At 35.5% G+C, this 23416-nt stretch overlaps 1 protein-coding gene across 5 annotated transcripts in view; it reads right to left on the reverse strand.

The window, feature by feature from the left end:
• Positions 1-23416, reverse strand: part of Rok (Rho associated coiled-coil containing protein kinase) — a 134945-nt gene that overhangs the window by 92601 nt on the left and 18928 nt on the right. For 4 of the 5 annotated variants that reach the window (XM_081743755.1, XM_081743748.1, XM_081743751.1 and 1 more), the window contains exon 4: positions 13587-13668. The exons of the other annotated variant lie outside the window; for it this stretch is intronic. In XM_081743755.1, coding sequence (XP_081599881.1) covers positions 13587-13668 — 82 coding nt within the window. The remainder of the gene's footprint in view (positions 1-13586; positions 13669-23416) is intronic. 5 annotated transcript variants of the gene reach the window in all.

Consider the following 23416-nt stretch of genomic DNA (forward strand, 5'->3'; position numbering starts at 1 on the left):
AGTACTTAAGACAGAAGACAAAACTACTGTAACTATTATAGATCCTTAACTAAATAAAAATAAATTAATTAATAAAAAGGATGCTGCACTTTAATACAACAATAGCTGGAATATGAAATATACAGTATACCATGACTGGTTCTTAAATAGGGCAAGATGCAAGGTAAGGTATAGCGGCTTCTAAAAGTAACAATTACAGAATGCCATCATTTTACAATATCTAAATTTCAACTTGCAATGTTGTGTTTATTCTAGCGAAGAACACAAAACAGCACCTCACTTCTATCACCTACGTTAACAGATTAAACTGTTTCTATTATATTAATTTAAAATAGCCGAACACACGGTAGCGTCGTATTTACAATAGCGACAAAATTTAAGGAAAAGAATTCCTTGACTGCCCGGTTTTCCAGAACATTTTTAGAAATTTTCCCTGATATGTAATTAGTCCCATGTTTGTGGAAAAACAAGACCAAGAAAACATGACAATGATAGTACATAAGTAATATATATTTTCCCTAATCAACTAGAACAATGAATAATATAAAAACAAATATAGTGTATTTTAATGTTAAACTACAGAAAGTTTATTTAATAGAAATTCCTGCACAAATCAAGAAATTAAATACCTTTCATGAAACTTTAATCTGTAACGTTAGTCACATAATGAAAGTTTCGTCACATGTGGAAGGAAAAAGTCACAGTGACGCCGAAAAAGGGTGATGTATGTACATAAAACTAGTTCCATATTAACGACGTATCTTTAAAAAAAGAAAAATAAACAGGATTATGTAATTCACACCACTTCTAAATGTTTTATCTCCTCATCAATACTGCGTATATCTTCCATTATTTTAGCCTTCTTAGCTTCAAGCTCGTTCAGAATGATCTTTATTCTTCCTATCTTCATTTTTTTTCTTCTTTCCTCTTCCTCTCATCGCTGACTCGTTGCTTCTGCAAAACGAGTGTAAGCATTTCGTGCAAAATGAATCATGGATTCCCTTATGGATAGTTTCTCAAGGTCATCTGAAGAAGCTACTGTATCGTATACACGTCTGCGTGTAACTAAAGTTTGATTTTTAAATAATCTATTACACATTACACATTGATTGGCAATCCTCTTTTTAGATTTGTATCTTCAATAGAAATAAAGACCACTTTAAAATCTCTTAAATCACTGCACTCTGCAGTATCCAAATTAGTCTTAACCAAGTCACTTAAACGATCACCAATTCTACAGCACTGACTCATAATTGTTCCATAATTTGCATTCGAACTAACATCTTTGAACTACTCACAACTAAATATGATCTATTCCCATCTAACTATTTTCCACTAGTTCAGCTAAAAGAGGTTTCTTGCGATTCACTCCAATACCAGATTCTGCCAAAACATTAGGATCCAAACACGAAAAGAACTTAAAATTTAAAGAAATAAAAATAAAGATATGTATTCAAAATTTAAAGATAACTTCTTTAAAAGTTTAAGAACAAATTTCTGTACACTCTTTCTACAATTTCGACCAAAATTCAAAATGTCCAAATCCGTTATTGCTGACATTCTTAATGACAGTATGTGTAGCAAAAACCAATGTCAAGGTTTTCACAGGAAGAAAATTTTCTTCATTTTCAACATCAATTGGTATACATGAACCCAAAGAACTAAAAGCTTCTGGATTTACCAACTTTTGCATTACAATTTTTTATCACGTTCGATAAAGTATTATAAAGAAATACACAGAAGGAGCGTCAGTCTAAAATTCAGGAACGAAAGGTTTTCTTTCTAAAGCAGTTATTTTAAAAAGCAAGTTGACGAATAAGCATTTTATCTCCTTCCAATACGCCTAACACGAACTCACAGCTCGAAGAGCTGGGAACTTCCTTATCCTACCAACACCCTGACTATAGAGCAAAAGATACGGATAAATGTCAATGGCTCGCTAAACAACACTACTATTTTCAACCCAACACAGATCACTGAAAAATTTTGAGCCTTTCGGATGTAATTGACACGGGCGTGCTGGAACATCCTTAAAATAAATTAAGCAGAGCTCTTAGAAATTCAACGATTCCACAGTTCGTTCTCTCCATTGCATCCTTAAAAGCTGTATACTTAAAGTAACCCAAAGCTAACCCACGGCTTCTTATATCAAGTATTACAGGGTCATTTGGCGACATCTTGACATTTGATTGAAGATATGGAGACATGTAAAATTTACACTGGTCCATCCATCGAAATTTGAATGTATGCACACTGGACCTTTCACGGTACTCTAGAATCACACATTTATGTACCCTTCAACAACAAACTTAGTTCATTTCTATAGTATGGCAATAATAGCCATAAATGAAAGTGTATGCTATTTTATCACGTCGAAATTTATATTTTCTGGCAATCTCGCTGTCTGGAAACGTAAGTTTGAATATTTTGACACCCTTAGCAGCAGTGAGCCTTGATGTATGTCATTACACGTTGATTATACCATAGTAATTCTGGTTTTGTAATGATCTAGTTTTAACTAAGAATCCCTGTAAACTACTTCGTTTCTTCCCCAAACTCGACCAACTTGTACCTTAGAGTCCGAGCAAGCAACATCACCAGAAACCATTAAGTTCTTATAGATAATACACTGAGATGAACGCGGCCATCTGTATATGCTCTTCACCTTTCATATGATTTGTTATCGCTTGTCGTCCGATGTTCCTCAGCGAAAAGATGATCCGGCAAATGTTGCAGCGAACAGAAAATTTGTCACCTGGTATATGAATTCATGGTAAAAAATTATATAACAACCAAGAAGAATTGAACGAGCTCTCGGAACAATTGGAAACTAACATGCTTGTTATCTGCACAAGAACACTGGATACAACGAACACCGACCACAACTGAAGGGTAAGGGGAAAAAACAAGGAATGTCCATGTATGTGCTTTTTCGGGTGCTTTGTCCTATCTGTTGGTGACTTTTGGTACTATTTGACTGTATATGCCATGCATACGTAGATGTAAAAATGTCCATGTAAAAAGGGGCAAAAGATATAACTAATCTATTCTTCTTACGCGATTTTCAATATTAAATCACAGTTTTCTCGAAAATGCAGTTTTGTGACATTCCTTCTTTTTTTCCCCTTACCCTTCAACTATAGTACATCTTCACTTTCGATCCTGCCCCTACAACTTGAACCACACACTAAACCAACATAAAGCTGATACTATACATTTCCCACCCCACTCCGCTTCTCGATCGCCTTTCTATACAACAATATGTTATTGTAAATAAAAGCCTATTACTGATTATTATAAATACAAAATATTGTTCTTTTGTCAGGTACGTTGCCTCAATCCACTGCATCTAATCAACTTGTATTTGCTGCTATTTTTCTTTTTGAGATAGTCAGTTTTTGAGTTTAGTCTACGCATTTAAGCATTGTTAAATTTCTTAGATAAAAAAATATAATATGATGAAACAAAACATGATTGTGCTCTTAATACAGGACAATAAAACGAAATGAAATTGTTGAGTTTTACGTCCCATAGTTATGCCGGTTAGGCTAAAGGAGACGGTGAAGATGAGAAATGAATGAAATGGTGGAATGAAGAAAGTGGGAGAAAACCGGAGAACCCCGAGAAAACCCACGCACACGGTGTTTGTACACCACAAGGTTCAGTTGACGGGAGCAGGGTTTGAACCCGGGACCCCATGTACCAGAGGTGACGCTCTACCACTGAGCCATCGCGGCCCGCGGGACAATAAAGCGTATACAATCATTTCCAGGTTTCTATTTATTAATTTGGAATTTCTTTTAATAATGTCATTACTTTATATTAACTATTAGTTTTGCACACTTGGGTATATATAAAATTTTATTTTCCAGCAACGAATATTATCGCGAAAGCAAACTTAATTCCAATTCCAGAAAGCGAGCAAAAACAGTTTTTTCCTGGGAAAAATAAAATAATGTCCCAGAACATTATTTACACGGGCGAAAGAAATTAATGAAAAGCATCGGGCGGAAAACTGAAAAAGCATCGGACCTAAATATCCGAAGACAATCCAGTACCAAATCTAGAGACTTTATTGCAACCGACATTTTCTCCAAATGTTTGCTGCAATTTTACTGGCCTGTCATCTACCCAGCGACCAACACACTACATTGCCCCCTTCCAACAGACAGCAGCCAGGAGCAATATAACAGCCGAAATTATATACTCTTTCTGGCCTGAAAAAAAATTAAAAAGAAAAATCTACGCAGCAACAAAAAACGCAAAAAGATAAGCTAGCCAGTGGGGGAAACGAGAAGGGAACTGGACAATAAGAACGGAAATTCCATTCGTAGCCTCTACGGCAGGCTCTAGAAGAGAAGTAAAGTATTTAAAACGATATGTGAATCTAGCTAACTTATACGTAGAATATAAATTATGTAAATACCGAAAACTAGGGTGGATTAATCTCTAATGTATATACAATATTATACAACACAATTTTTTGTTTCTTAATCTAAATAAATAAATATCAGTACCTTAAATTAAGTACCAGGCCTGGATTTTTAAAATATTTAAATTAAAACATCAAATTACACAGAGTATTATTTAATATTTAAATTCATGAATAGATATCGCTTTTAAATAGCAAGGTCAAAAATGACACCATGCAATATATATATACTTAGAAAAGCGAATTCGAAATCTACCTTGCTAACGAATACATACTATGGCTTAGTACATGAAGTAGATACGAAATAATCCATATGTTAACGGAATTTGCCTTCAATGAAATTTGGCTTTGTTATACGAATCATATTGTAAAGTTAATACTATTACAGATTATGTTTAATAATAGCCAGCAGCGGCTCTAATATATATATATATATATATATATATATATATATACAGAGAACGAGAGAGTTTAGCGCCCGTACTTGACCGCATCTGTAGCGACCCTTGCTACTATTTCCGGTGGTTCGTTTCGGTCGCGGATAATTTTTGAATTGTGCAGGATTGGTGAAGCTGATGTCCTAGAAGGCACATCATAGTTTCTCGTTGTATTCTCTGAGAAATACACTACGTCAAATGGGCAGAAAAGAAAAGACAAAATATCTCGGAAACGAAACGGGATAAATATAAACATTGTTAGTATGAAAATTTATGATACTAATGAGGATGAAGTTAAAGAATGGTTAGGTTACTACCCATGTACAAAGAAGTCATTTTGAAAATCATTTATACGATATCTTGACATTGTTATTGCGATTTGAATTGAAGACATCGGTGCACGAAGGGGATAACTCCAATTGCGGATTTGATTCACAATTGAAAAAGAAAGAAAAAAAACTGTTAAAACGCAATTTATTTTCATTTAGTCTCCAAACATTTTGTAAAGAAATGTGATGTTATAGGGGTAAACATTGCTTTGCGAAAAGTTTCGGGGCTAAAGTAAATAGACTTCTAATAATATTTTGTTTCAATCCCAAACTAACTAACTCACTCACTCTATGGCCTATGGAACCCGGAGGTACAATGCCGCATTCACAAAAGCTCTCCACTGACTTCTATCCTTAGCCAACTGCATCCAGTTTCTACTTTGTATTCTAATATCTGCGATATCCATCTTAATATTGTCCTCCCATCTGCGCCTAGGTCTTCCTAATGGTCGTTTTCTCATTGGTCTTCCAGTCAAGACTTTGAAATCATTTCTACTTTCTTCCATTCTAGCTACATGACCCGCCCACCTAAGCCTCCTAGACTTGATGACCCTAACAATGTTGGGTAAACCGTATAAATTATGTAGTTCCTCGTTATAAAGTTTCCGCCATTCCCCATTCTCTTGGGTCCAAATATTCGTCTCAGGATCTTGTTCTCAAATACTTTCAGTCTATGTTCTTCCCTCAGACTAAGCGACCATGTTTCGCGACCATACAGAATAACAGGAATGATTATCGTTGTGTATATTTTAAGCTTCACATTTCTCGACAGAATTCGCGACGACAAGAGAGTTTCAACCGAATAGTAACACAAAATTCCCTGCTTTTAGTCGACATTTAATTTCTTCGTGAATATGATTTTCCTCTGTTAATATTGATCCTAGATATTTAAAACTATCCACTTTTTCAAAAGTGTTATTTAATATTTTAACGCATCCATAATTTGCCGTATTACGGTCCCGACGCACTTCCATGTATTTAGTTTTCTCTGCATTTACTTCTAAACCCATTTCCCTGCAAGCGTTTAATAAAATCTCTGCATTTCTTTCTATTGTTCTCTTATCATCCCCTATTAAATTTACATCATCAGCATATGCTATAACCTGGTGAATACCGTTCAACTCTAGGCCCTGGTTGCTATCTTTGATTTTCCTTATAGCGTATTCCAGAACAGTTAAATAATAATGGCGACAACGCATCTCCTTGTTTCGGGCCATTTTCGACGTGAAAGCTCGTGGACACAAATTTTCCTACCCGGACTTTACTTTGGGATTCATTTAAACACATCTTAATTAATCTAATTAGCTTTCTCGGTATTCCAAGTTCTGTACGAACGTTGTATAATGTTTCTCTCCTAACCGAGTCGTACGCCTTTCTAAAATCAATAAATAGTTAATGTACCGGGTTATTGTATTCCCACTTCTTTTCCAGTATTTGGCGAATGGCAAATATTTGGTCGATAGTTGACCGATTTCGTCTAAATCCGCACTGATAATCTCCAATAATTTCATCTGCGTATGGGGTCAATCTTGCTAATAGAATATTTGAAAGGATTTTATAGGATGTTGGCAGAAGAGAAATGCCACGATAATTATTACAGTCAGATTTGTCGCCTTTCTTATGAATTGGAACAATGATTGATTCTTTCCACTCTTGTGGCAATTCTTCCTTGTTCCAGACAACGAGAAGGAATTTGTGTATCTTGTTCCATAATTTTTCGCCACCAGCTAAAATTAACACAGCCGGAATTTCATCTACACCCGGAGATTTGTTTTTCTTTAATTTCTTTATAGCGGTTTCTATTTCTATTCGGTTGGGTTCTGGAATATACGGTTCTGCGGTGTGTATTTCTTTTCCTTCACGCACATTAGTTTTTGGCTGCGTGTTCAGTAAATCGTCAAAGAAATCTTTCCATCTATTTAAGATGCAATCCGTATCAGTGAGAACTGTACCGTCAGCTTTCTTTAATGTATAAGCACGAGGTTGATAGCCTTTCTTAAATTCGCTGATCCCCTTATACATGTCCCGAATGTTTTTATTTTTACTATTATCTTTAAGTTCCTTAATTTTAGCTTTGAAAAAGTCGCGTTTCTTTGTTCTAAAAGTTTTGGAAGTATCCCACCTGATATCTGCGAAATTTTGTGTAGTTATTTCTTTCGGAATTTGTAGCCAGCGTAATTTTGACTGTTTTCTCTTCTGTGCTAGTTTGATGCATTCCTGGTCGAACCATGGTTTGTTCCTACGTATTTCCGCGTGTCCCAATTTTTCTTTTACTGAAATTTTAATGCTATCTCTAATTTCAATCCAGGTATCCTCAACACTAGTGCATTCTGAATCTTCTAAAGCCGAGAATCTATTCGAAACTTCAATCTGGTATTCCTCTCTTACCTGGCTCTCTTCTAATTTCTTTAAATTGAATCTCTCCGTTTTCGGTCAATGAATAATACCTTTATTCAACGATAATCTCTCTCGTATTATCGCTGCTACTAGGTAGTGATCAGTGTTACAATTAGCCCCTCTAAACGACCGGACATCAATTATGCTAGATTGCCTTCTTCTATCTACTAAAACGTGATCTATTTGATTATGTGTTTTTCCGTCTGGTGATGTCCAAGTGTATTTATGAACGTCGCGATGTGGGAATGTTGTACTATTCACGATTAGGTTTTTGGATGTTGCAAAGTTCACGAGTCTAACACCGTTGTCATTACTTTCCTTATACAGGCTTTCGTTCCCTATAATCGGTTTGAAAATATTCTCTCGTCCTACCTTCGCACTGAAATCCCCTAATAGAATTTTCATGTGGTATCGCGGGAGTTGGTCAAATATCCGTTCCACTTCTTCGTAAAAACTGTCTTTTATATCGTCATCCTTATCTTCAGTTGGGGCATGTACATTTAAAACAATAATATCACACCACCGTCCCTTAAGAGTAATAAAATAAAGTCTGTCACTAACAAATTCAACCTGTTTAATTGCAGGTAATATTCGTCTGTGAACGAAAAACCCTGTGCCTAACTGGTGATTTTTATTTCCTTCCCCGTAAAACAACATAAAATTTCTTGAATTCACATATCCATTTCCTTCCCACCTAACTTCCTGAACTCCTACTAGGTCCATCCTGTATTTCTCTAACTCACTCGTTACGGATTTTAACGCGCCTGCCCTATAAAGATTTCTAATATTCCATGTTCCAAATCTCATGCCCATTTTCTTTTGCTGACGGCGTGCCAAGTTATCAGTCCTTGTCCGAGGTTTTTGTGAATATTTCTGAACAAGTGCTTTTCTTACAGGATGACGTTGTTAGCCTTACCCAAACCCCCAAGCTGGAGGACCACTCCTAGTGGCTGTCTGCGACTGCTTATTCAGTATATTCGCAGCTAACCTCTGTATCTAGAGGCCTTCTCCTCGATCCGCAACCTGAGGACGCGCCATGCCGTGTTGTGGCGAAATATATTTCCTGACAGGTAGCGCCCGGTGGTCGCTCTCACCGCCACTCATCATATTTTGATTTCACTTTCACTCTCATGAGAGCTGCCTTTGTGTGGCTGAATACTTGTGCTTCCATTGCAGTTCAAGGAGCAGTTTGAAGTAAAGGTATTGGATACTGTTGATAAATGATGTGAACGTCACTATCGAGATCTCCATTGTAACATCTGTTCCAATTTAGGTTATCCGGAGTAACTTATACGTTGACATGTTTAGTTTTCGTTGTTTAGGGCGTATGTAATGAAATAATTCAACAAACAGGCTGGAAAACTGAAGCTCTGATCCCCGCGAGAGAGGTTCTCTCTAAGGCCTCCTCACCCTCAAATACCTTTCGTCCTCAATGACACGATGGCTACCTGCCACTGTGAGGGTACGTGAGGGTGAGGGAGATGGACAACTCCCTTTGCGAGGGTGAAGATGCGCGAGAGCGATGACAAGTCTCCAGCACGATAACGAGGGCGAGGGTTCGCGAGGGCGATGGACAACTCCCTTTGCAAGGGCGACGACAAGTTTCCAGCACGAGTGCGAGGGTGAAGGGGGGCAAGGGCCAACTGCCGCTGCGAGGGAGGGCAATGGACAACTTCCTTCGCGAGGGCGAGAGCCAACTGCCACTGAGAGGGCGAGGATGAGTGCGGTCGGAGTAAAATGGTCACTTATGATCTAAACTAGCTTTTTCGTTATTCCAAATTCTGTTGTACAACGTTTCTATCCAACCGAATCGTATGCCTTTCTAAAATCAATAAATAATTGATGTACCGGGATACTGCATTCCATTTCTTTTCCAGTATTTGTCGAATGGTAAATATCTGGTCCACAGTTGACTAATTTCGCTTAAATCCGCACTGATAACCTCCAATAATTTCATCTGTGTACGGGGTCAGTCTTCATAATAGAATGTTTGAAATGATTTTATAGGATGTTGACAGAAGAAAAAATACCTCGATAAGTATCACAATCAGTTCTGTTACCTTTCTTGTGAATTAGAACAATGATTGATTTTTTCCACTCTTACGGCAATTCCACCCTGTTCCAGATACGGAGATGTGTTTGTGTATCTTGTTCTACATTTTTTGCTCTCCAGCTAAAACTACCTCAGCCGGAATTTCATCTACATCCGGAGATTTGTATTTCTTTAATTTCTTTATAGCGATTTCTATTTCTGTTCGGTTCGACTCTCGAATATATGGTTCTGCTGTGTGCATTTCCCTTTCTCCAAAAGCAAGTTTTGGGCTGCATGTTAAGCAAATCGTCAAAGAAATATTTCCATCTATTCAAGATGCTATCTGTGTCAGTGAGAATTGTTCCGTCGGCTTTCTTTAATATATACGTGCGAGGTTGATGGCTTTTCTTAAATTTATTGATGTCCTTATACATGTCCCGAATGTTTTTGTTTTTATCATCATCATCAAGTTCATTAATTTTACCTTTCAAAAAATCGCGTTTCTTTCTTCTAAATGAAGTTTCCCGCCTGATCTCACCGAAATTTTGTATAGTTATTTCCTTCGGATTTTGTAGCCAACGTAATTTTGACTGTTGTTTCTTCTCTGCTAGTTTAGTGCATTTCTGGTCGAATCATGGTTTGTTCTTACGTATTTGCGCGTTCCTCAATTTTTCTTTCGCTGATATTTTAATGCCGTGAATCTATTCGACACTTCAATCTGGTATTCCCCTTTCACCTGGCTCTCCGTTTTCAATGTTGAATATTTCCTTTATTCAACGACAATTTCTTTCTTATTATCGATGCTACCAGATAGTGATCAGTGTCACAGTCAGCTCCTCTGAACGACTGAACGTTAATTAGACTGTCGACTGTCTTTTTCTATCTATTAAAACGTGATCAATTTGATTACGTGTTTTTCCATCTGATGAGGTCCAAGTATATTTATGAACATCATGATGTGGGAATGTTGTACTTTTCACGATAATGTTCTTGGATGTTGCCAACTTCACGAGTCTGCGTTGTCATTACTTTCCTTATGTAGACTTTCATTTCCTACAATCCATCTGAAAATATTCTCTCGTCCTACGTTCGCACTGAAATCCCCTAATAGAATTTTCATACGGTATCGTGGGAATTAGTTAAATACCAATTCTAGTTCTTCATAAAAACTGTCTTTTATATCGTCATCCTTATTTTCTGTTGGGGGGATGTACCTTTAAAACAATAACATCACACAACTGACTCTCAAGAGTAATAATAATAATAATAATAATAATAATAATAATAATAATAATAATAATAATAATAATAATAATAATAATAATAAAATCTATCATTAACCAACTCAACATGCTTAATTGCTGAACGAAAAACCTGGTTTCTAGGTGGTGATTTTTGTTTCCTTCCCGGTAAAATCATGTAAAATTTCGGGACTTCACTGCTCCATTTCCTTTCCTCTAACTTCCTGAACTCCAACTAGGTCCATCCTGTATTTCTCTAACTCACTCGTTACGGATTTTAACGCGCCTTTCCTATAAAGACTTCTTATATTCCATGTTCCAAATTGCATGTCCATTTTACTGTGCTGAAGTCATGCCAAGTTAGCAGTCCTGGTCCGAGGCTTCTGTGAATGTTTCTAATAAATACTTTTCAATATTTTTTTAAAATGAGTTTGTTAGCTTCACGCTAAACCCCTAAGCTGGAGGACCACCCCCTTGTCGTTTGTTCGCGACTGCTTATTCAGTATATTCGCAGCTAACCTCTATATCTAGAGGTTTTATCTTTGATCCGCAACCTAAGGATGCGCCATGTCGTGGTGACAGGAACCCGCATTACACGGGTCCTTGTTCATTCCTTCTTCGGGATTCTTTATGATGCTCGGAAGACACAAATACATACACTAATACAAAACATACAAACCCAATGACTGGCTGTCCGAGTAGAATTGTGATTTTCACTTGTTAGAAGTAGTATCCAATATCTTCATCACCGAAGAAATAGATCATCTAGCTCGCTGGCACTCTTTTACTCAATCTTGAAAAATCCCACACATATTATTTTTAATATAAAGAAGCACAATAAATGGCAAACATTGGATTCAATTACTTTATAGTAAATATGACGCTGTATAAATCGTGGATAGGTTTCCCTGGTTATATGATACCGATCAACTCTAAACGATACATTTGTGAAAAAAAAAAAAAGGAAGGAAGAAACGTCTCAGTGAATAAATACTTTCAGTTTATTTTTACAAGAAAAACAGCATTCCGAAAATACACAATTTCACTTAAAAACAATTTTGAAGGCAATCCAAAATGTCTGGTGGTGAAAAAGAAAATAAATAAATCCGCTGTTCAAGGTGTAAAATGTTTCTGAAATTATTAAAACTCTCAGGAACTGCATTCACTTTGCACAACACAAGTAAATTTGTTCTTTAAAGAAATGAGGTTCATTTCCCATAGGCCATGTCCCCGGCAGATAATCTAGTGAAACTTGTATGTGTTAAAATACCACGTGAATTAATACGAAAAAGCATGTTAGTTTGGGCAAAGGTCACACAGATGCGAAAATTGAATTTGAAATTAGCACTATCGTCTATGAAAAAATTACAAAAATTGCCATATATATTTTTTTAAATCCACAATGTGTGGATTTTTATAATATATTTCAATATTACTCGGTAAGACCTCTAAAATGAGTATATACTTCCGTCTTGGGGAAATGTGTCATTCGCGAGCTATGGTCAATCAAAACATACGGTTTGGAAAATTTTCAATATGACACACTATTATCTGTGTTATACAAACAAAACAGCGCAGTAACTAGTATACAAATAAGTCTTTTACAGCCATAAGTTTAAGACCTTTGGCATGCAATCTAACTGCGCTGACGACTCAGTATCTGCTTTACGTGGTAAGCGGCACTTTGGTTGACCATAGCTCGCCAATGGTACATTTTCCCAAGACAAGTGTAGGCTCATTTTAAAGCTCTTACTAAGTACTATTGAAGGATATAATAAAAACCCAAACACTGTGGTTTTAAGAAAAACGTTATGCCTATTTTTGTACTTTTCTCATAGAAGATAGTGTTAATTCGAGATTCAATTTTCGCTCCTCTGTTTAACTTTTACCCAAACTAATATGGTTTTTCGTATTAACTCACGTAGTATTTTAACATACATAAGTTTCACTGAATTATCTGCTGGGGACATGACCTATGGAAAATGAGCCTCATTCTTTCTAGTAATGTAAGATTCAAACCAGATAAGACTTACATTACTGGTAATGAAAACGTTTCATCTCAACGAAGTTTGAAAGGTCAGTAAGGGTAAATCTCATGCAGCTAAAGATCTCTTACCTTTCTGCACATGAATAACTAACTACATTGATGGAGAGAGAGAGATCACTGTGGCGAGAATTCATCTCACAATGTAGCAGCCACCTAAAAAAACCCGTAGATTGACGGAAAAGAGCTGGAATCATAATCAACACATCGGTATATAGTAAAAGAACTGCCAACGCCAAAGTAATTTATCCCGTAATATATATATATATATATATATATATATATATATAATCATGTGCAAGTATTCAGAATGCATTACTCGAACGTCGAAAGGAGAAAGGACAAACAAGAAAATGCCTAACACGGTTAAATTACTTATGAAAATGTTCATTGTTTCGGACACACACAATTTAACGTAATTTGATACCGATGGTTGCTCTATGAATATCTTTAATACTACTACGATTGATGGCCACTAAAGATGCATGTACATCAGACACTTTACCCATTAATGCAAATCCCACTTACTCGCTGTGAATTATTGTACGATTTACTTTTAAAATTGCGCAGAATTTGAGTATTCTAAATCCTAACTTTTCTACAAATAATTTTCATTACGCCCAACTAAAGGAAACAATATCCACCATAAGCAACAACGAGGTAAAACTACTCACATCGATTCATGTAAGCTTCAATGTTTTTCATCCTCTTCACTGAGGGATGATCACAATCAGCAACCAAAGCCTGAACTGTGTCCTGCAGGTGAAGAAAAAAATAACTTGTTCTAGCAAAAAAAGCACACAGAACATTAAGAAGCCATGCCGCTTATTTACTCACAAAATAAATCAAATATTCACAGAAATTACCTCATGCACGTCTATATTACATATACAAAGGATAGAGAAAAAATATTAGAACTGACATATAAACTTCTACATAATAATTTATAAATATATACATGTGTGTGTACATTAAGAAAACAACATATTTCACTAGAAAGCCTGCTATACAAAATTTTAACTGCTAAAATAAAAATACATAAGCAACTAAAAAAAAAAGTGTGTTTTATTGTAACACTGGGTGTAGGAATAATAAAGCACAGAAAATCTACTTCAACCGCTCAATATGAATTTTTCAACAATGGGTGTACGAAGTATGTTTCTAAGTTAGCTAAAGAAATCCTTTGCCGGACAAATCGATCAACTGTTACCAGTGAGTATGAAATTAGGTTCAACTCAAAAGGGTCTACACATAAATACTACCACAGAATTGAGGATAGTTTCACAACATTTGCAGAACTATTTAATATATACTGAACACGAATGAAATATATTTTTTATGATCGAAATGTATTAAGAGAATAAACAGAAGTCCATGGAGGAAACTCCTATTTTACTAAGATTCTACTTTAACAGAATTGATTCCATGTTGTTTAACAAATAGTAAATCTAAACTCACTCTTAGAATAACAGGTAAGCAGTTCTACAAATCAAATTAATTTTATGAAGATCTTAAATTTGAGAAAAGGACTTTTGAGAAAGGGTTTTCAAGCTCGTAAAATTAATTTCCTAGACCACCTTTTAATGAAATTAATGCTAAAATGAATATTATAACCGTACATAGGATCCCAGAACCATCTCGAAAGCTCTTCCAAAGCATATACGAACATATTCTAAAACTAGCATAAATAGAAATTTTTGATCAAAAGAAAGATGACAACCGCATCAATCTCAATACATCAAATATAATTTATAATACTGTCATACGCATTGATTTTGTTGTATTCACAATCGCTCACACAAAAACTAAATTACACGGAAGTTCTGAATTATTCATTTAGCTGTATACTCTCATCATTATAAAAAATATGGAATGTTAAAAATATCAAACAGCACAAGCTTTAACGCTCAATAGGCATCAGTTACTATGTCGTGGATTTCATTTTAGGATATCACTATCCAACTTATAGATTCACTGAATACTAATCGGCTCCAACAAATTTGAACAACTGACTTCGAAATCATTACTTTTCGAAGATGACAAGCAACAAATCAATCAGGTACTTGATTCATACAAAAATGTCAAGCTAACTGAAGCAGACATTCCTATACAATACATAAGTTGTCAGAAATGATGAAAATGAAATTTCTAGTTTACGTCCCACGAGCATGTTCTTTAGGGCAAAAGAGATGGATGATCATGGGAAATGAAATGTTTATGAAATAATTGGTGGAATGAGAATGTGGGGAAAAGGGAACTCAGAGAAAATCTACGGACATGATGCTATCCACCACGAACTCGCGTGTCCGCGAATCGAACCATAGACCCGCTACACCAAAGTTAAGCGCTCTACCATTGAGACAGTTACACCCTACAAGATATCGGATATTTGTATATCTATCATATATTTGTATTTTGAAAAAGGAAGTTCTTTCAGTAAAGAGAAGTCAAATACAGAAACTGAAAAGCATGTGTCGTATTATTTGTAGGTCAGAAATTCTAAACAGTCGGTATCTAGCAATATACCAGGTGTTTAAAACTGCCTAATGACAAAACTAGTTAGACTGTTGTTGAATTGAATAGTTTGAAAAACTCACCTTGAAGTAGCCTTCAATGAAAATAAATCGCGTACAGTTTCAGTGGTCAGTTGAAATCATTCTCGATGCAGTTTGAAACAATTTACGCTGATTAGTTAATCCCACGCTGAAATTTCTTATTACTTGCAAAAAATGGTTGACTAATAAATTTAAATATGTTATAATACAGCACCGAGGATGACGGCAGTCGACCATCGAAACTGCTATCTTTTTATTATTATTTTAATTTATTTTATTTAAGGATGCTTCAAGGGAGTTTTCTCAAGTGTTTTACAATTTATATTACTAAGTTTGAAGAATTACTCTACTCTCAAATACAGTTTAAAAAACAAAAACCGCTTGTACAAAGGAAAGTTGAAATCAAGTTCATTTCTGTATTAAAGGTTTCGCAATCTGTAAAAAAAATCGATTTGGATATCACATAGCACTAAAATTGTTGACTTTATAGGCAGCTGTACGTAAATTTTTACTGGAAATCACACTTGAACTAGTCAATAGAATATAATTCAAAAAGTTAACGCTGCGCAAATAACTTTTCATATGGATGTACCTACTTTCAGATATCATCTGATTCTCCTCTTTTCCTTTAAAATAATTTCACTCTCTTCTCGCAGTATTCGCAAAGCCCTAAACTTGATATTTATTAGGTTGCATGTGATTTCCTCCAAAATTTTCCACATCGCTTTCTTCAAATTGCTTAGCCCATAACTAAGAACAAAACCAATTGCAACTTTTCTTTGTGCCCAGAACAAAACTAAAAGGAACGTTAGAAATCGAAATTTGAAATACAGAGTGTTCGAAAAAGAACTCCCTAGTTTTAAGCATAAATTTAATTGAGAAATGAAAGAAAACTTACATCAATGAGTACATATCATGAAAGAGAATTCCTTCAAGTTTTGTTAAAAAATTGACATAATCAATTCTGTGTATAAAGTCAGCAGCAAACTCATATCTTTCGATTTTATCAGTAGGTTTAATTTCATGAATAGTTGCAATTTGTAGGCGCGCAACTTAAGTCTTTTACGCACAACATCATACACAGTACCTTTAGGCACTCCTAATTGTAGACTACGTTGGCCAATGACTTCTTCGGGCTCTGAACACAAGAAACACGGATTTGTTCAACATCTTCAGAAGTTCTAGGTCTACCTGGTGATTTTGCTTTTAAAACACTACCTGTTTCCTTGAAAGACTTTAGCCAATGACGGATAGTTTTTGCTGTAAGTGGTTCACCACCATACTGACGTCTAAAATTACGTTGCACTGTTGTAACGGACTCAGTTTTCACAAGCCAAATAACACACTGCGCTTTCTGTTGCGGAGTACACATTGTTGCTGAGTTGCTCTGCACTGCACGCCTGCCTGGACTGAACTGAGGAAACAGAGGGAAAAAACAGCACTGGTGCCGTCTAAAGGTCAAGCAGACCTGCTAACTGCAGGGCAGCCAAACTTGGAGAGTTGATGAATCAAACACCACAAACTAGAATAGTATATGTCACTTTGTACAGATTCTAGGACACATTAAAACTAGGGAGTTCTTTTTCAAACACACTGTACTTTCATACAAAAACCTTCACCAAACGCGAAAAAAAAAAAAAAAAAAAAATGAAAGTACTAATTGCCAGTAGAAAATTTATTAAACTTAGCATGCATCAGGCTGCAGAGGTAGTCGGACACTGCAGCCAGAAAACGCCTACGAAACTGTGGGTTATGGAAGAGATGTTGCACGAAACGAAGAAAGGAAGCCAATAAAGGGGAAGACAAAGAATATACAGAAAAATAACTAACGAATTACGAATATAAACTGGAAAAGAACGGAGAGCATTCTATAGAAGAAAATGTAAAGACATTAAAGGATTAGATACATCAGGAAACGTAAGGAAATATACAGGGAGGTGAAATTAGGGAAATTCGTAGAAAAGAAGAGGCCACTGCGATAACAACAGAAAATATGAATAAGAAGATAACAAATGGAATGAAATTTTTGCTAAGTGAAAGAGTATATTTAGAACTTTTATAGAACTAGAGAAAGTGCGTAGGCTAGATGTTAAAAAAAGTAAGCGAGTTGATATATGGAAAGGCAACCGGATAATGTAATGAGTTCATTAGAATGAAGGGCAAGAAAGAATTGTTCCTACTCTAATGAAATATGTGAAACTGGGAAGAACCCAAAATATTTCTTGATCACGATAATGATGCTAGAAACTACAGTTCCGAAGACAGAAAGAAGTGAGGGCTACAGAGCTATTCGTCCGATTTCGAACACAGAAAAAAAAGTAAATAAATACAAAAAATGTATTATTTGAATACTGAACAAAAGATGTATGGAAAGACAAATGATTAAATTTAGGAGGGGATATGGGTACAATTTATGACACTAGCTTATTACAAGCAATTGGCAAAAGGTTTACAGGAAAAGGAAAGAGGTGTAGTATTTATTGATTCAGATAAAGCTTTTGTTCGACTGAGCTTGAAATTCTGAAGATTGTGTTAGAATGAAAGAACCGAAAATTCATTAGAAACAATAATGGACCAGCGTAAGTTAGAACACGGTAAGAAATGAAAGGGAATTCAACGGAATGCTGTCTCCCACCATTATCTAACATCTACCTACAGAAGAGCTAATGAAAAAGGGTATAAGTAGGGACGACACAGTTTGACAGAAGGATTTGATGTACATGTTCTGAAGATATGAATCTCGTTGGGAGAACTGAACAGAATATTATGAAGTTAGAAAACCTGAGGAAAATATGCGAAAAATATGGGATGAAAATAAACGTAACAAAAACACAAACAATGGTGAAAGGAACGAGGCAACTACATCAAATATAGGAGAGGAGAAAGTAGAACCGTTACTACTTTTCGCTAAGCATATTATTACTGATCAAATGAAGCACAAACACGAAATAAAATAACTTAACAAACTAAAATACAAATGCTGAGCAAAGCAACGTTTATTATTTTATAATAAACTTTGCTTTGCTCAGCATTTGTATTTTAGTGTAAGTTATTGAATATAGCAAAGCTAGTATGAATCAGTTAGCGAAATAAAAGGATGAATAATAATCGCGAAAGATGTATTGAAAAGAAAAATGTATTTTCTGAGTCGCTGAATAGAAAGTTAAGAAAAAGACTCATCAATATCGAAATGTGATTATGCAGATACTGGAGAAAATTAGCTGTTGTACATAGTATTATAATTGTGTCAAGACGGTGAGGAATATGAAGGGCATGGTTCATAAAAGTTTCTCTGTTAGCGGAAAATGACCCGATTCTTAATCAAAGTTTGCAGACTACAACGCAATGCCATTTTTTTTAATGTATAACCGATTATCGTAAACTAAAACGCATTTTTTTTTTTTTTGTAGCGTTGACGCAAACTGCAACGTAATAAAAAAAAAGAAAGAAAGAAAATGGCTGCAGTCCATTATAAAAGCCTTATTTGATCAAATGTTCTACTCTGAACTTGGAAGATCTACTCCACACCTACATATTATCCTGAATTAGCCAAAACAGATTGCCAAAAGTTTTGTCTACCTATGGATAAAAATAGCATTGTTTCAGATCATGGATGAGAAGTTTTTCCTTTCTGTAAACAAAACTGCGCACTAACTGCCATTAATATTTATTCATTAATCTATATGGGTCACGGGTTATCTAAGCTCAACAGATATTAGTTGTTGTACTGCCCAATTAAATATAAGTAGGCTGGTGAGAGTGAAAATGCGTAGGTGGTCTGGTTTGTTGAAGTGTTTTTTTAGCATTTAAATACTATATGAAACGTAGACCTACAGTTTAAAGATAAGAGGGAATACGATTGCTTAGTGGTAGAACGCTTACTTCTGAAACGTGAGGTCCTTGGCTAGATCTTTAGTCAAGTAGGTTTGTGGTGAACAACTTAGTATCAGTTTCATTTTACCAGTTCTTTCATCATTCACTTGCCTTAATCATCCGTTTCCCTTAGCCTAAAGAATATAATCGTGGAACGTTAAACTGAAAGATTTCATTTTTAGAAGTGGAATTCGAACCACTACTGCAATAAGTTCATGCTCTTACACCGGGGGCACGTACAACAAATGAGCGTACGTTAACGACAGACCAATAGGTAGGAGTGGGATGATCTGTAGAAAGACTGTATTTTTACTGGACGTTTTTTTTCCCAGAATGTCTGTCATAATCCACACTTCCGCGAGCCCGTATTTGTGTGTGTATGTGTATGTGCATGTGTGTGCTTTTTTGAATGTGTGTTTGTTTTTGTTTGTTTGTTGGCCTTCACTCACCTCTCCCGTAGTACATATATTTAATTTTTGTTTTCAACATTCGTACAGAAACACTGTTAAGAAGAAGACCAATTAATTATAAACATCAAAGAGTAATATGTTTAATGTTCATGTTTACATATTTTGATGTGCTACTGTTTTGACACTTCACGAAGATTAACGGAATACAAACTGCATATATATATATCAAGTTAAAAGATAACATTTTGTAAACAAATGTAAATGAAATATAATCTTTAAGTTTTACGTCCCACGCTTATACCGGTTAGGCTAAAGGAGACGGTGATAATGAGAGATGAGTGAAATGGTGGAATGAAGAAAGTGGGAGGAAACGGGAGAACCCCGAGAAAATCCTAAGTCCACACGGCGCAAGCTGGGATCGAACCAGGGACCCCAAGCACCGGAGGTGAATGCTCTACCACTTGAGCCACCGTGCCCCCCTGTAAACACATGTACTACAAATACTTTTTCTTTCTCGCACTAGCTACTTTTTCAACGATTGGCCAGTTAGCTCTATCACCACCTACACCCAGATGATGGGGCTGCTATAATTTTAAAGAGTCTCAAAGGGAATTTTAACATTTCACCAAAATTACACAATAATTTTTAGTATCAATACAAATTTCTAATATATCAAGTATCAGTAAATACCCTGACGTTCTATGGTAAGCTAGCTTTTAGTAGAGTGGTGTTTAGCAAGCATATCAGTCCCCCCAACTTTTTTTTTTTTTTTTTTTGTGTGTGTGTGTGTGTGTGTGTGTGTGTCAAAGTTCACTACCTTGTAATTCAAGTAGCTGTCCTAATAGTCTCGCGACGCTAATCAGTCCGGAGATAAAGACGAACCAAGCACCAAAATATATACGGTACTCATTCGGCTATTAACAATACAATCATCACACGAGCTCTAAGACAATTTTTAAAAAAAATCTCTAATAATAGCTGATTAAGAAACCATTTTTTCTGAAACTCTCTCTAAGTATATATACTTTTGCGTGTTAATTTTTTGCAATTATAACAAAAGCCATAGCGATTACATCACAAATAAGTGAAAGGCTATAATGAGAATTTAATAAATTTTGTGTGGTTTTTAATAATAAGTCTATTATCTCACAAATTCAATCGATTTTTCAGTAATAATTACTTCGATTTTTTTATTACCATCATTTAATATTCCGGGTCATTCCATGTTAATTCCACCGTTCATGACACCCACCGACAGCGATCTTCATGGTATTTTGGTAGAAGTTTTGTGTTTTCTAGTAAAGTAATATGGCAAAATTTTAGACTTTTTGATTGTAGGAATTCGAAGATACAATGCTTTTAAAGACTGTCTGCTATCTATAACAGCTGTCAGTTTTGTTAAGCCCACAGTGAAACAAAAATAAACAGAAAATGAATGAAGATATTTACAGCGATATTTTATTTATGTTCAGTATACTCCGTAGCACTGTATTAACTTTATTTGTGGAATTAGGTACTTAAATTATTGAAATATAAATACCAATATTTAAATTAGCTGAAAAATGAGTGAATATATAATTTATGAAAAAATACATTGCTCTATCTTAAAAATAATTTTATTTTTTTAATTATTATTTTTCATTACTGGTAGGTTTTAAAATAATCTTTCTTAATGGATAAAATGCTTTGGACGAATGAGCGATTCCTACGAGAAAAAAGTATTTTATATAATACAGGGTGAGTCAAGTCTTGGACACCTTTTATTTTAAAACTTGAGAGGAAAATATGAAATCTCTTACTGGGAGCTGACAGTAGAATGAGAGCTACAACTGATACAGTATATAGCGTCATACTGAAATCCGCCACCTTAAATCCAAGTACCACTGGCATGAACTCAGGAATCCAAAAGTGTAATTGTGTCCTTTATATTTGTTTGCATTTCATGAACACAAAGGCTGAAAATCAGTTACCAACGGCACACTATAGAATTGTTCTACGAGGTAGCCATCCCGTCTAATCCACAATCAAGTATACGCAGTATGCCGGAAATCCCAGGTTCGAGCCCTTGTCCAGTCATTCACTTTTTCACTCTCTGTGTGTTATTGAATTCACACCTACAGAGGATCTGGTGTGTAAAAGTAAGTTTAAATCGGTTGTTTCCTCTACAACTGTCAAAAGATGTTCCAAATATATGGACACTGGATTGTCAAAGCACAGTAGCTAGGCTGTGGTACAAGCCATGTGGTCTGAGTGAAGAGCACCGACTGCAGAAGAAAGAGCGTGTGGCTGTTCTGGGAAGCGGATTGGGTGGCGTAGTGATTGACGCATCGGCATGGTATGCCGGAGATCTCGGGTTCGAGTCCCGGTCCAGTCATTCATGTTTTCACTGTTTGTTATTGAATTCGCCCCTAGAGAAGATCGGGTTCTAAAAATAAGTTTAAATCGGTTGTTTCCTCCTTTCATTTATATAAACGATTTTAATGTTTCCTAACATTTTTATTAATACAGCTGCTAACAGCGAATTATTGAAAACATTTGGTAGAATTTTTAATTACCCGGATACAGAGTACGATCTTTTATATTTGAGTTATTCATTACGTATCCTATAGCAATTATTTAATACTTTTTGATTTTCACAGTAAATTAATTTTTTCTAGTTCTATTTTTAGTAGATATACGCTTCCACCTGGACAGTGTTAATTAATGATAAACGCGCAAATTCTGACAAGGTTTTGTAAAGGAATTTGAAGACAGGAGGAACAGAAGCAGTAGTTTCTGCATCATGATAAAGCATCGCGCTGCACATTGCTTCTTGTTGTGCAGTAATTCCTCGAAGGAAGAGAGAAACAAAAAACTACCATCAAGCAACCACTCATTGGATCTAATTCCGGGTGGCTTTTGATTGTTCATTTCTATCATAAGGTGATGGGTTTTATACAAACTATGGAAAACTTTAAACTGAATGCAACGACCGAACTCTGGATTCCAACAATACCTGAATAAATGAAGAAAGTAACTGCACAAAGATTTTACTAAAGGTGATAGATTGGTTAGTTGAAGTTGAATGCCCATTTCAACATTGACGCCGGAGAGATGTGAAGTACAACTTAAGGTGTGATCTATCTATATGGGCCCTTACGTGGAATCGAATCTATGTTTCCTGCGCCTAAGATGCATATACGAACTATGAAATCATAAGCGTTATCATATACCCTATTACTACAGTGCTTTACACAGTTCCAAAATCATTTTGACTACTATTTTTATAATATTTAATCGCACGAAATCATTATTCAAAGGATAGTTCGACTCTTCACGGCCACGTGGAATAATTGAGGGTATATTCAGGTTTCCTGTCACTCATCTTTAATCAAGTTTTTACTGTTTCTAGGTAGTTGGGTAGCTTAACTCCCCAACTTTTTCGTTTGTTCAATCCAAACATTTCCCGTCACACCTGACTGGTACAGCAGTTGATGTCCTTAAATATGATACTGATTAGATTTTCAAAAAGATAATATTTTGTGGCAACAAAATTGTTTGTTTTAAGAATAAATCACTACTACTTTAAGAATAAATTAAAATATAATGAACTGGGTCGGATAGCACCCCTCACTGGTAACATGATAGCAAATATCATAAGGGTATATAATACTTTTACCTTAATGT

Source organism: Thermobia domestica, chromosome 2 (genome assembly GCF_964235325.1).
Source record: "Thermobia domestica chromosome 2, izTheDome1.hap1.1, whole genome shotgun sequence".
Lineage (NCBI taxonomy): Eukaryota > Metazoa > Arthropoda > Insecta > Zygentoma > Lepismatidae > Thermobia > Thermobia domestica.